This window comes from Nothobranchius furzeri, chromosome 5 (genome assembly GCF_043380555.1).
Source record: "Nothobranchius furzeri strain GRZ-AD chromosome 5, NfurGRZ-RIMD1, whole genome shotgun sequence".
In the NCBI taxonomy this organism is placed as follows: domain Eukaryota; kingdom Metazoa; phylum Chordata; class Actinopteri; order Cyprinodontiformes; family Nothobranchiidae; genus Nothobranchius; species Nothobranchius furzeri.
In genome coordinates this window covers 66340797-66354364 of record NC_091745.1, presented here as the reverse complement: position 1 = coordinate 66354364, position 13568 = coordinate 66340797, and the positions used below count along the sequence as shown (strand labels likewise).

Sequence of the window (13568 nt, the reverse complement as noted above, 5' to 3'; positions counted from 1 at the left end):
TAACAGCCGTTATGAAGAAGGACAAGAAGTCGATTTTATACTTTTATTGTGAAATTATATAATATATGACAATATTGTATTTGATAGACATTTAAATTAGAAACAAACTCATTTACTAAAATAAAATAAGATCAAAAACACAGTAGGAAAAAGGATCTTCAAAATAAGTGCTTCAAAGATAAGTGCTTCAAAGATATTTTAGCTAAATTAAATATCACAAAAAGGGCAGGGCTATTGATCTCAAATGGATTATTTTGATTGAAAAAAAACTTTAAACACAACAAAATAAAACATATTGTTAATCTGAGTTGTTTTTTGTTCAACGTAAAAAACGTCATCAACACAATGACAGACTGACAAGTTGGTTAATGGTGACATCTCATCCCCAGAACCTCTGTCTGTTAGGAGGTGGAGTCGGCACCTCTTCAGGTGGAGGTGAGATGCTAAAGATGGAGCCTGCTGCCTCCACAGTAAAGATGAAGTAGAAGTTGGCAATCATCATGACAGTGCTTGGAAGGAAGGACAGACCAAAACCAAAAGCACGAATGCTGCTGTTGAATGCTGCTGCCACCCAGTAGGCCAGCCTGGAGGAACAAAACAAAATTATTTTATCTAATCTTTATTTAACCAGTCTTCTTCAGGCTCTTGGAGAGTACAGACGCTTTTTTCTCCTCTCCTTCCCTCCTCCTCCCAAGGCTCTTTGTCCTGCCTGTGCACTGTGCTTTCTGCATTTTTTCTGGAAACTAGAAATTATTAAACATGGATCTGGCCAGTTGGTCTCTCAACGTGATTGACAAAATTTCTTCGACGATGAGAACGGGAGAAGGGGCTCCCGGATGCCCCTCTGGGACAGAGCCAGCTGGGTGTATCATGGACTTCTGGAAACAGTGGAACCTGATCTGCCTCTCTCAACTGTCTGTGGAGGATTCTGAAGATGTCTGGATATTCGTCATTTTGGTGTCGGGATTCCTGCTGTTTGGCCTGAGCGGTTACCTGGCATACCGGAAAATTAACGAGCTTTGGAGGAATATTGGCTTAATCTCGGAGCTCAGGGATGGAATGCATCGTGCTGTAAACTCACAAACTCATAATTGTCGAGATGAGTCGTAAGCTTGGAACTTTGGCTGAGATTCAGGCACAGAAGGTGGATACCATCAAGGAGAGAGTTGACAGATCTGCACGGATTGGAATAGATTGATTACTCCACTATTGGACCTGGAGGGGTTGAAGACCAACAGAACACTAAGGCAGAGAGGAAATTATCTCTGTCTGTCCCCAAAACAATTTTTATGTGAATCTGGTGCCCTTGAAGCCTGTGAGGCTGAAGTGAAAACTCCCCCCCAGAAGAAATGTGGAATACTGCCGTTGCTATGGAAACCCTTTCGCCCTATCCCAGCCAGGGCGGGACTGTGACCAGTGAAGGCTGTGGAAACGTATCTAGGAGTCACTGTGCCCTCTAACCCATTATCTCCCTCCCCTGTCCAAACAGAGGTGATGAGCGCTGCTCATACGGCTGCACGCACCGAAGTGAGGAGAGTCCCAACCCTACCTCCCCACCTAGTGGACACTTATGTTGTGTAATGTCTGAAGTCTGTGTGCATATCTGTCTGAGGTGGGGTTTTTTTATGACAAAGCTGCCCTCTCTGAGGAGGGTAACTCTGAAGTGCCTTTTTTTCCTTCCCCCTGACTATCCTCATATAAACCCTCTTGATTTATAACGGTAGTGCGATTCGTGCTGCGAATGACCACAGTCACCAATTCTTGTCATGTGTCTATGTATGCATGTCTGATCTCAGAATATTGTATACTGAAACAATTGAATTTCTCTCTGGGATTAATAAAGTATTTTTGAGTTGAATTGAATGAGTCAATTGAGAACCCATTCTCATTTACAATGACAATCTGGCCAAGAGGCAGAAGTAACAGAGACATAATTAGCTTTATACCAAAGAAAAAAAAAGATAATATAAAAACAAGATCAAAATAAGATAAAAACAGTTAGATATAAAGACAAAGGATTGTTCTCATATATAATATGTGAAGGCAATCAAAACGCACTTAAAACCATTTTAAGCACTCAGAAGCAGACACACTGATCAGAAACTATTGATTGCAATGTATTATTGAAGGTAGATGGTGGAATGTAGGTAAAAGAAGAAGAAAATATATTTTCTATAGCGCAGGAGTGGGGAACCCTGGTCCATCGAGGGCCGCTATCCAGCATATCTTAGTTTCAACCCTGCTTCAACACACCTGATTTCAATCAGCAGGCGATTAACAGGCTTCTGCACAGCCTGACAAGCAGCTGCACAGGTGAATCAACCACTGAATCAGAAGTGTTGGAGCAAAGACGTGCTGGATACCGGCCCTCGAGGACCAGGGTTCCCCCACGCCTGCTATAGTGCCTCTCAAGATAAAAATCACGAGGCGCTTCACAAAAACAAAATGTAAAAATATCAATAATTTAGAAAATTGTTAAAAATATATTTAAAATGAGCAAAAAATAGACAATTGTGATTAAACAATGTAAAGAAAGAGAGAGAGTGAATAGGAAAGAGGGAAATCAGTGGATCCTGAGGAAGGTGGAATAGGTGGGGAGAGCAGAATAAAGGGAGAGTGGTGAAGAAGGTCATACAAAAGCCAGCTTGAACAAGTGAGTCTTCAGCTGCTTTTTAAAGGAGACCACTGAGTCCACTGATCTCAGGCTCAGGGGGAGAGAGTTCCAGAGTCTGGGGGCCACAGCAGCAAACGATCTGTCAACTTTGGTCTTTAGCCTGGTGCTGCACAACCAGTAGGCTTTGATCACTGGACCTCAGGGACCTGCTGGGGTGTAGGGACTAAGAAGATCACCAATGTAAGATGGTGCTTGTCCATGTAAGGCCCTATAGACCAGAATCAGGATCTTGAAATGAACCCTGAAATTGACTGGCAGCCAATGAAGCTGGAGGAGAAGCGGGGTGATGTGGGTGTGTTTGGAGGACTTGGTCAGAAGCCGAGCACAGGCATTCTGAACCACCTGTAGACGGTTCAGGGAGGTTCTGTTCAGACACGTGAAAAGAGAGTTGCAGTAGTCTAAGCATGAGGAGATGAAGGTCTGGATAACTGTCTCAAGTTCAGAGCGGAACAGAATGGGACTCAGCTTAGCAATGTTCCTGAGATGGAAGAAGGAAGAGCGAACAAGAGAAGAAAAGGTAATGAGCTTTAGTGATTTTTGAAGCTCATTCCGCTTGATGGAAGCAGCAAACTGGAATGAGGAGCGGCCAAATGAGGTGCAAGCTTTGGGAATAATGATAGAGATTAAGTTACTAGAAGGTAAACTGTGCTTGTTGTTGGAAAATATGATGTAAATGTAAATCCTGTGGGAATGGAGTGATGGCCAGTTAACGAGTGAGTACAGATCATAATGGTGAGTAGTGAAAGGGGCACCAGTGACGAAACAGATTGCTGAGTGATAAATGACATTGAGTTTGTGAAGAAGTGTTTTAGAAGCAGTCCCATAAATGATGTCACTGTAATCCAAGATGGGAAGGATTGTCATTTTGGCCAAGATTTGCTTTAAAGGATGACTTGTTGCAGTATAGAAACCCAATTCTTGACTTGACTTAAGAAAGTAATGAATTATTGTGAATATCAAATGAAAGTGTGCCATCAAGCCAGATACCTAAATACTAATAGGAACTGACAAGCTGTACGTCTGTACCATCCAGGGAAACAATACTAAGGTGGACAGTTGATTGTGGTAAGTTATGGTTGAAGATCATGAACTTTGTTTTATTTGTGTTTAAATGAAGATGAATGTTGGAGAAGGCACATTGAAGACAATTAAAGTTGTGCTCCAAGGAGGACAAAGCTGTGTTCAAGAAAGAACTGCATGCATATAAAATTGTGTCATCTGCATATAAATGTATATGAGAACTGTCAAGAGCATGAACAATGTTATTAATATAGACTTTGAATAAGGTTGGGCCCAGTATTGACACTTGAGGAACACCCATAGATGGAGGTAGAGGAGAAGATTGGTAACCCTCTGTTCATTGTTTGCGTACGGCCTAAGATATAACTTCTAAACCATGCCACAGAGGCCTGAGAAATTCCTATATGTTTGAGCCTGCTAAGTAAGATGTTATGGTCTAACATGGTCAAATGCACCTTAAATTGTTTTACTTCAAATTGATTGATCTTATCGTAAATCAACCCTCCTGAAAATCCATGATTCTAATTCAGGAACTGATCCCTCAAACCATTACTGTCAATGACTACCCATCACTCCACTCATTTACATAAGCTAATGATCTAATTATCAAACCCTCTGACTATCGATCGTCTCTTCACACCGACATCTGTGGGGTCTCACCGTCCAAAAGCAAAGATGATTGTCAGCAGTGGGATGATCTTCAACTGCTCCTGGCTCAGATACATCGCCAAGACTACCAACTGAAGGAAGTAGATCAGGAAAAGTGAGGCGGAGTCGGAAACAAAACGTCGGTGGACACCAACTTCCTGAAGCTCTGCCTCCTTAACGTCATCAGAATAAAACGGTTGAGTTGCACCCGACCTGAGTCGACTGACCCCTAGAACCAACCAGCCTGAAAAAGAGATCAAAGACATTTAAAAAAATGTACGCATCAAATGAGGAAAACAAGACTCAAAAAGCAGGAAACGAAGGAACTCAACATCAACATGAAATTAAAGTCTTAGATCATCACACTGCTCAGTCTCAAACAGGTAAGAAAAGCAAGAGAGACAGGTGGTACATATCTACAGTATCAGCGTTGGACCTACCAAGGATGATGGGAGCAGCAGCAAACACAGAGCAACGCAGAGTGTAGACAAGCCTGAGGGGGGCGCTATCAAGCAGAGGTGCATCAAACGGCAGGAAGACAAACCCGCCCCACACCAGAAATGGGAAAAACAGCGCTGATGTCATCAAGGAGACGCCCATTTTCAGGGCATCTCGGTCAGGGCAACCACAGTCACCTGAAATGGGTAAAACAGTGTCAGCAAGCCCCACCAGATAGGTAAAACATATAGAAACTGAGACCAAGTTTGGACTTAATAATTTAACACATTCAAATTCTTTAAATAATTTATCTATTTAGTCGCATCATTTTCGGCCCTCTGTCTGCATTAGTCAAGATAAACTAAGAACACTGTGCTCTTAATTTATCTTCCGTTTGAGGAACAGCAGCAACTTTTTCTCTAGGCTGAATTCCATATTCAACGACAAAAATGATAAACCAGCCTCATAAAAATATGTCAACTACTACAAATTAAATGTAGTTCAGGTTTTAAGGCTACCTTTTTCTTAGTGTCGGCTGAATTTAGGTCACTGCTAGCTAATTACACAAACAATCGGACAGAATTCCCGGTTTTCCCTACTTCTGGTAGGTGTAGCCGTTCACAAAATCAAATCAAGTAGTTTTTAAATGTCATTTCAAATGTTCATGACATCCAGCTGAATCAATAAATAGATATAAAAAAAAACAATGGAACAATGACAGAAAGGCCAATAGGCCAATCGGTGAAAAAAAGCAGGTACACTTACACTTGGCAGGGGGCGCGTCCTCGGCAAATTGATCTTGGTAGCCATGTTGGCTGTAGTTGTCTCCATGAGGACTCAGAAAGGGACTCCTCTCTGATTCCCAGACTTCCTCAGTGTCTCTGGATGACAAGGGGCAGGGGAGGACAGTTACAGATGGACTGAAGACCAGAGCTGCTTTTCCTGGCAGGTGGTTCTCTTCAGCTTCCTCCTTTTTTCCCAACTCCTCACCTTTAAGCTCCTCCTCCTCTCCCCCTCCCCCCCTTTTTCCTTGTTCTGTCTTCAGCTGTCGCTCACTTTCTGTCCAACTAGATGCCTCGCGAAGAGATGAATCGGACCTCACACTCATCCCGTCACCTTTAACCTTCTGTCCTCCCATCTGTCCTGCCTGTCTCTCTGTTTGCCCATCTGTCTTATGGTCTCCAGGCCACTGCTGGGTACTCTGTTCCATCGTGTTTGACATCTTTGCTTTGTCTTCTCCTCCAGGTTCTGTCCCCCCACTGTCTTCCATCTTGGTATCCCCTGCCAAGGGATGATCATGTGTCAGCCGAGACATCTCCATCTGTCCAAGGAAACAGAAGACAGTCTCCCTTATAACCAGGTAGCAGAAAGACCAACATCTCTGACCTTTTCCATATGGATGTGAATAAAACAGGAAGCACCTCTAACATCAGTTTATTTCAGTGGTGAGTTTTTGACTGTTTTACAAAATAAAATCAGACGGATTTTTGTGTGAACAGACTTTTTAACGTAAACCATCATCAGTAAGACAACCAAGAAAATTGGTCAAAAATTTGTAGTAAAAAAAACTTTTAGAAATCCTCTTAAATTTGACCCAGTGCCTAATTTTGCAGCTTGATATTAGATCGTTCAAATTCTATCTGTACACTTTTAATTCAGAAAGCTGAAAAATCTACAAACATCCTGGGATCAGATCTCTGATGGGAGTTTTATTGGGATCATCATTTCCTCCTGTTATCTAAGGTCAGGTTATAGAGGCACCAGGACCAAGAGCAAAACCCAAACCCCAGATCGTAGTTGACATATTAAATTCCCACATCTATAAATGTATATACATTCGTTCATCCATTTTATCTGAGTGCAGGTTATGGGGCGGCAGCTCCAGCAGAGGAGCACACTGTTCTCTTCCCGGCAACTTCCACAAGCTCCAACGACAGTATCAAGACGATCCCTAGCCAACGTGCAGATACAATCCCTGGTTTGACTCAGGGGCCTCCTACTGGCACGACACAGGGGCGTAGGTTTGGCATGGATGGAGGTGATGTGTCCCCACCACCAATAATTTGACCTCCTCCACTAAAAAACAAGCCATTCAATGTCTCATTACCCTAGAGGTGCAGAGAGGGTTAACTGACGTTCTCTCCTCATATGACTAGTGTGATTGGCTGCGCGTGCCATCACGGGAGACTCACGTGAGACAAACTACGCTGGTTGTTAGCAGCACCAAAGCTTGAAGGAAAACGTACCAGTCAAATGCAAGACCCCTGTGTTTGCAATGAGACACACAAGGCCGAAAGTGAGTGTAACCAAAGGTCCTGAGAGGATGGTAGACTTACAAGTTTCCCCCAATGTCAAATCTATGCGAATGCCTGAAACGCCTACGCTAATGCCTGAAACGCCTCATGTGGCTCCTCTCGATGTAGAGGAGCAGCAGCTCTACTCTGACGCTCTCCTGAATGTCCGAGCTCTCCACCCTGTCTCTATGGCTGAGACTGGCCGCTTAACAGATTCCTCATATTTGCAATCTTGTTCTTTTAAGAATAAGAATGAGAATACCTTTATTAGTCCCTCAGTGGGGAAATTGCATTATTGCAATGGCTCAGGTACAGCAGGATAGCACACAAGATATCACACAAGAGTACATAGTGTAGCGTGATGAATTGCCCATCTTTGACCTAAAAGGCCCTGCTCTATTTGCTCTGCCCAAGCAGAAACACAAGTTTCTGACACAAGCCTAATCTACAAGATGTGGGCCAAGGCCACTCATACTCTGTGCTCTTATCTAAACTGTTACTTCCCCAGACAGCACAAGAACGAAAAAAGAAGAACTCTTTTAGAAAGAACTTTTCTCTTTAAATAATAATTAAATAACTTCTGTTAGTCCAAATAATCATGTGAAGCTAATGTTCAATCAATGTGTGAAATGAGAATATTGATATTATAATCCTATGATAAGTAATATAAATTTAAATATTTACACTAGACTGATCACACGTAATGTTAAGTCACATGACACATTTCCTTTTTCTGATCCAATCAGAACCTTCCAGATCTGACGCGAGGCGTGGTTTTGTTGGTGCTTGTTAAATCGTCTTTTGTGTCAAATTCTGATTCGACCATTAATCAAAACATCCACGTTATAAAACTATGCCCCACGTCATCTTAACTGGAGTTCCAAGCGTTCTAGAGAAGTTATCAGAGTGGCCAATCCGTAACTTTCCTCTTAAAGCCGAAATAACCTAACGACAAGCTGGATTAAATCTGTTGCATGTTCCACCTGCTGCAACGGTTCCTTTAGAATAAAAGCTGAACCATCACGACCCCCTTCAGGGTCTTGCTGATGCCAATAAACTGTTGTGACCTGGGAGTAACTCAAGACTGGAAGGGTCAGCAACCGCTGCATATCTACAGTCGTCGGTTCCAAGAGGGTCCAAGCTGGACCCCCGACATTCCAGATCTAAACGGGGACTTCCATTGGGGTACGTAGACTGACAGATGGCGTCTCAATGTGTGTTATAATCTCCAAACCAAAGCTTAGAGCGAAACACCATTTCACTCCCATCAGAACTAATCGTTTCTCTGGATTTGCTGGTTCTGAACATATTTCACACACAGACCAACCTCAGTCTTACTCCACCTTAGTTCATCATCACATAGTGTTTAAAGTTAGTCTTGTTTAAATTGTTTAGAAATAAATCTTTTAACTTTTTAAACCCGACTCTATTTCTTGGAGTTGATACGAAGTGTTGCTCAATCCCTGCAATAAAAAGATCCGATCTTATGGTTAAATGTACTCAAAGATCCATTAAGGTGATGTTTCATATTTTATGATATTTTACATTCTATGGTTTCTAATTAAATATAAGAACATCTTCTCTACAATAGTAATAGTAAGTTAAGATAATTATTGCACATGCTAATGAGAGTAGTAGTTATATTGCACGTTTTGAAAAGATGATATTTGCAGTGGAAGGTTACAGATGTTTGGCTTCTATTAGCAGTGACTATTATGGAGTCTAACAGCAGCAGGGAGGAAAGATCTGTGGTATCTCTCCTTCGTACAGCGAGGGTGGATCAGTCTGTTGCTGAAACTGCTCTCCAGAGCAGACAGGGTATCCTGCAGGGGGTGTGACTCATGGTCCAGGATGGATCTGAGTTTTGCCTGTACCCTCTTGTCCCCCACCTCTCGTACTGAGTCCAGAGGACAGCCCAGGACAGACCTGGACTTCTTTATCAGCCTGTCCAGCTTCTTTCTCTCCCTCTCTGTGATGCTGCTGCTCCAATACACCACACCATACAGGATTGCTGATGCCACCACAGAGTCGTAGAAGGGCTTCAGGAGTGTCCCCATCACCCCAAAAGACCGTAGTCTCCTCAGGAGGTGGAGCCTGCTCTGGCCCTTCCTTCCTGTCTGTGTTGTGAGACCTTCTACTCCAACCACTGGTCGGTAAGCAAACTGCAATGGATACGTCGAAGGTCCCACAGTAGACCGGAGGTGTCCCAGGATCAGTCTCTCCAGTGTCTTCATCAGGTGGGATGTGAGAGCCACCGGCCGGTAGCTACTGAGCTCATTAGCTTTTCGTGTCTTCGGCACTGGAACCACACAGGAGGTCTTCCAGAGCTGAGGTACCACCCTCAGCTTGAGGCTCAGGTTGAAGACATGCTCTATAACTCCACTCAGTTCATCTGCGCAGGATTTAAGGAGACTGGAGCTAATATTGTCAGGACCAGCAGCTTTTTTCGCTTTGATCTGCATCTGCTCTCTCGTCACCTGGCCTGTTGTAAAGGAGAGGAGTGGGCAGTGGGGCTCTGTACTGGGGAGGGGGCCGAGTCCTGGGGGATGCACGATGGTGCGAATGGAGGAGCCAGAGGTGTGAAGGGCTGTAGTTGTAGGGGGTCTTCCAGGTGTCGAGTTATTTGAATGAGGCTGTGTGGGGGAAGGGGTGGGTGCTTGGTCAAACCTATTGAAATACAGGTTTAGGTAGTTGGGCCACTTCAGGTCCCCCTCCCCCTGTGAGTGGGGTGTTTTGCTTCTCCATTTTCCTATTGTAGCTGGCCTCCCTAATCTTCCTCCTCAGCTCCTTCTGAACGGTTCTCAGCTACTCCTTGTCCCCAGATTTGAAGGCTCTCTTTTTCTCCTTTAAGAGAGTTTTGATGTTGGGGGTGATCCATGGTTTGGTGTTCGCGGAGCACCACACCGTCCTGGAGGGAACGGTGTTCTCAAAACAGAAGTTTATGTAGTCCGTGATGCAATCTGTGATGGCATTAATGTCTTCCCCATGTGGATCACAGAGATCTGTCCACACCGTGGTGTTGAAGCAGTCCTTGAGAACCTCCTCACACTCATCAGTCCACCTCCTCACTGTACGTGGGGCCACAACCTGCCTGTTTGGATTTCACCTAAAGCTTTTGAGTAACGTATAGGTAAGGCCTGGGACAATTATTCACAATTAAGAGTTTCCCCTGCATCTCTATGAACTTGACAAGCTCTTCACTGCTTTCTTGTCTTGCTTTGCAAGATAAAAAAAAAAATATATATATATATATATATATATATATATATATATATATATATATATATAGACTTTTGCACTTTTTGAGCAGGACCTGTTTCAATAAATTCCAGATGCAAAAGAAGTGCTGGAAATGCTCTATATTAAACTTTCATAAATCACAAACTGGATTAGGGTTAGTCAACCCAGTACACAGTCTCAGAATAATCTGTGGTTTTGAGCTGTCTGCTCTAATAAAGGATGGTTTCACCAACCACAAACTAAAATCTGGACACATTCTGCTAGAATCAGTTGAAATGGTTCTTTAGCCATTTTTCTAAATGGAAATTAGAAATAGAAAGAAACTTCAGCTCCATGAACTTTAGCTGCAACATAGGCTGTTTATTGTTGTTTTGAATAGGCCTACATTTACATATGAGGTATTTGTCTGCTCCTGCATCAGAAGCCATCAATATGTCACATTATGCTGAATTTATGAGTACCATGTTGGAATTGGTTAAACACTCCCGCGATTAATCGTGAATAAATACTAATATTTTCTTGACTGACCGCCCTAATCAAGTTTTATTTTGTTTTCGATAAAGATACCAGAGGCACTGTCAAAGACATCATGGCTTCCTGGGTTGTTGCTTTTTTTAACATCTATCTTGATTCTTTTAAAGAATTTTAAGACAGTGTTTACAATCTGACGTCATTGGGGACACGCGATCACCTGGAATCACCTGTTGACCAGAGACGAGCTAACATGCTAACATCATGGAAAGCGTCACAAACAAACACATCTGGGTCCAGTACCTGGTTCTGGTCCTCGGTCCTTCTTTCTCCAGTTTTATTTAAGGTTCTTGTTTTGTTTTTTTTCCTGGACCTGAGTTCTCACCTCTAACTTCTGCCACCTGGAAATTCTGTTGTGAAATTTTGCGGAAGTCAACGTCAGGTGTGGTCTCTCAGGTAAATAAGAAAGCCTGCTTAAAGGGCCAGTATTGGTTAAATGCCTGCCGACAGAAAATCCTCCCAGGTGATCAGAAAGCCTCTGAAAAGCAAACAGCGTTTATTGAAACTGAGCATTATTATTGTCCCTCAGTGGGGAAATGTTTCAGTCTTCCATTCTGAGCAGGATGGATGTTCAATAAATTCCTTAATTACGCAGAAAAATCTTTAGTTTCGTTTAGTTTAGTTTAAAGCTTTCAAACGTGTAAAAAGGACAAAATAAGCAAACATTTTCACACATAATTGAAAGATGCAACTAAAAAAATAATAAAATGGAGAAATCATAACTTTGAATAAAATAATAAATTTCCATGTCTGAAAAGGAGAAGATGGAAGTAAAACATGACCCACCCCTTCCTTTTAAGTTAATGTCATTTACTAATTGGGCTTCCAATCATAATCGAATACTATCAATCTCAACAATACTCTTCACATATCATACAATCATAGCCAAGAGCTTCACAACAATATCTAACCTATAAAAAATTATTAAATAAACAATATTCACCTACTGACCATGAAAAAAAATGCACTGTTTCTTAAACTCACTAATATTCAGACATTCCCCGAGCATCCACTTCAAACATTTTCATAATTTAACCACAAACCCAAATACAAACACTTGATAATGAGGACAAACAGCCATTTTTACCGCAGTTTTGCTCAAAAACATCAGTTCAGTCCTTGTGATCCACTCGCTGTTTACCTCCTCTTTCCCTCCTCAGCTGTGGGAGCTCTGTGAAGCTGACCCCCGTCAGCTTCAAAAGTGCAGGCAAATAGGCTGCTCGATTAACTACAGGGGTGAGGAGGACTAATGCAAACAAATGGGAATTACAAGGGAGGAGGAAAACATGAGGAAAGCCTAGAGGGAGCTGGGGAACACAAGAAGACACATGAGGAGAACCTGAGGGAGAACAGGAGGGGGCTGGGGACCAAGGGGACACAGAACATGACACATTCACCTGGAAAACCAGAAATTAGTTTTTAAACTCTAAAGAAAATTTTGAACAGGACATAGCGGAGAAACGACAGACTCTAAATGATGTGAAGAAATGTTTAAAAGCTGAAAACATTCATCTGGAGAACCAGAAATCAGAGTTTGAGCAGAAAAAGACAGAATTACAGCATTAGATTAGATAGACAATTTCTGCTCAAAGAGGAATTAAATATTCAACTTCTCAGAGAGAATCTGCAGGAAGAGAAAAGGGAGTTTATTAAAGCAGTAGAAGAAGCTAAAAGTGATTTCAATGAAAGTCTAATTTAAATGAGAGTTTAAAATGTATGATCATTGCGAGTCTGTGTGTGTATGTGTTTGTGGGGGGTGCAGTGTGTGCGTGCGTGCATGTGGCAAGGACGGGGAGCGCGAAGGATCAAGCCTGGGGTACCAAATTCGGTAGAGTCAGCCCTGGTGTTACCTGACACCTGATGATAGGCCCTAGGTAGGCGGCCTTGGGGATCAACCCAGCGGCATGATGACTGAACTTTTCGGAACTGATCTGCTCTGGGTGGCTGCATGTTGGAGTAGCTCTGTTGACGATATGTAAGTTTTGTCTTTTCTTGGACATTTTTTCTTCAAAGTTTCTCAAGAAAAACGTTTTTTTTTTTTGACATTTTACTTTTCTGTTTCTGGTGCTGTGAAGCTTGGAGGATTTTTTTCTGCAATTGTTTTGCTTTTTTCACTTTTTGAGCATTTGTTATGATGCGTAACCATGGCAACAAGCTGGTTTACAGCTGATTAACATTGGAAAGGCTGAAATAATACCTCAACCGAAGCCACCAGAGGTGGAAAGTAACGAATTACATTTACTCACGTTACTGTAATTGAGTAGTTTTTTTTGTTTATTTATACTTTTCAAGTTGTTTTTAAAATCTGTACATTTACTTTTACTTCAATTCAATTCAAAAATACTTTATTAATCCCAGAGGGAAATTGATTGCTGTAGTAGCTCAGAATAATAATAATAATCAAGTCGTCAAAGAGTTATTGTACATCACAATGGCTGTTGGCAGGAAGGATCTCCAGTAGTGGTCAGTGTTGCAGCGAAACTGAAGAAGCCTCTGACTGAAGACACTCTTCCGTTGTCAGACAGTCTTGTGAAGAGAATGCTCAGGATTGTAATTTTCTTGATTCTCTCCTCCAGCGGTTCCAAAACTGCCGAAACTCTGGCTGAGTCCTTGAAAGGGCTTGGAGTTCCTCCATCTTGTTGGCCAGTGATCTCACATTGCCCATTATGATCGATGGAGGAGATGGTTTGAATTTCCTCTTTCTCTGTCTCCCATTTTGCTCC

At 42.3% G+C, this 13568-nt stretch overlaps 1 protein-coding gene across 1 annotated transcript; it reads right to left on the bottom strand.

The window, feature by feature from the left end:
* Positions 1-29: 29 nt before the first annotated feature.
* On the bottom strand, positions 30-11337 carry tmem79b (transmembrane protein 79b). Its single transcript, XM_054740923.2, has 5 exons — positions 11171-11337; positions 5546-6101; positions 4783-4977; positions 4355-4586; positions 30-584 (listed from the first exon to the last, which is right to left on the bottom strand). Exons 2-5 carry the CDS (start codon positions 6099-6101, stop codon positions 380-382), a joined length of 1188 nt encoding a protein of 395 aa, XP_054596898.2. The 5' UTR covers positions 11171-11337; the 3' UTR covers positions 30-379.
* Between the last annotated feature and the right edge of the window lie 2231 nt (positions 11338-13568).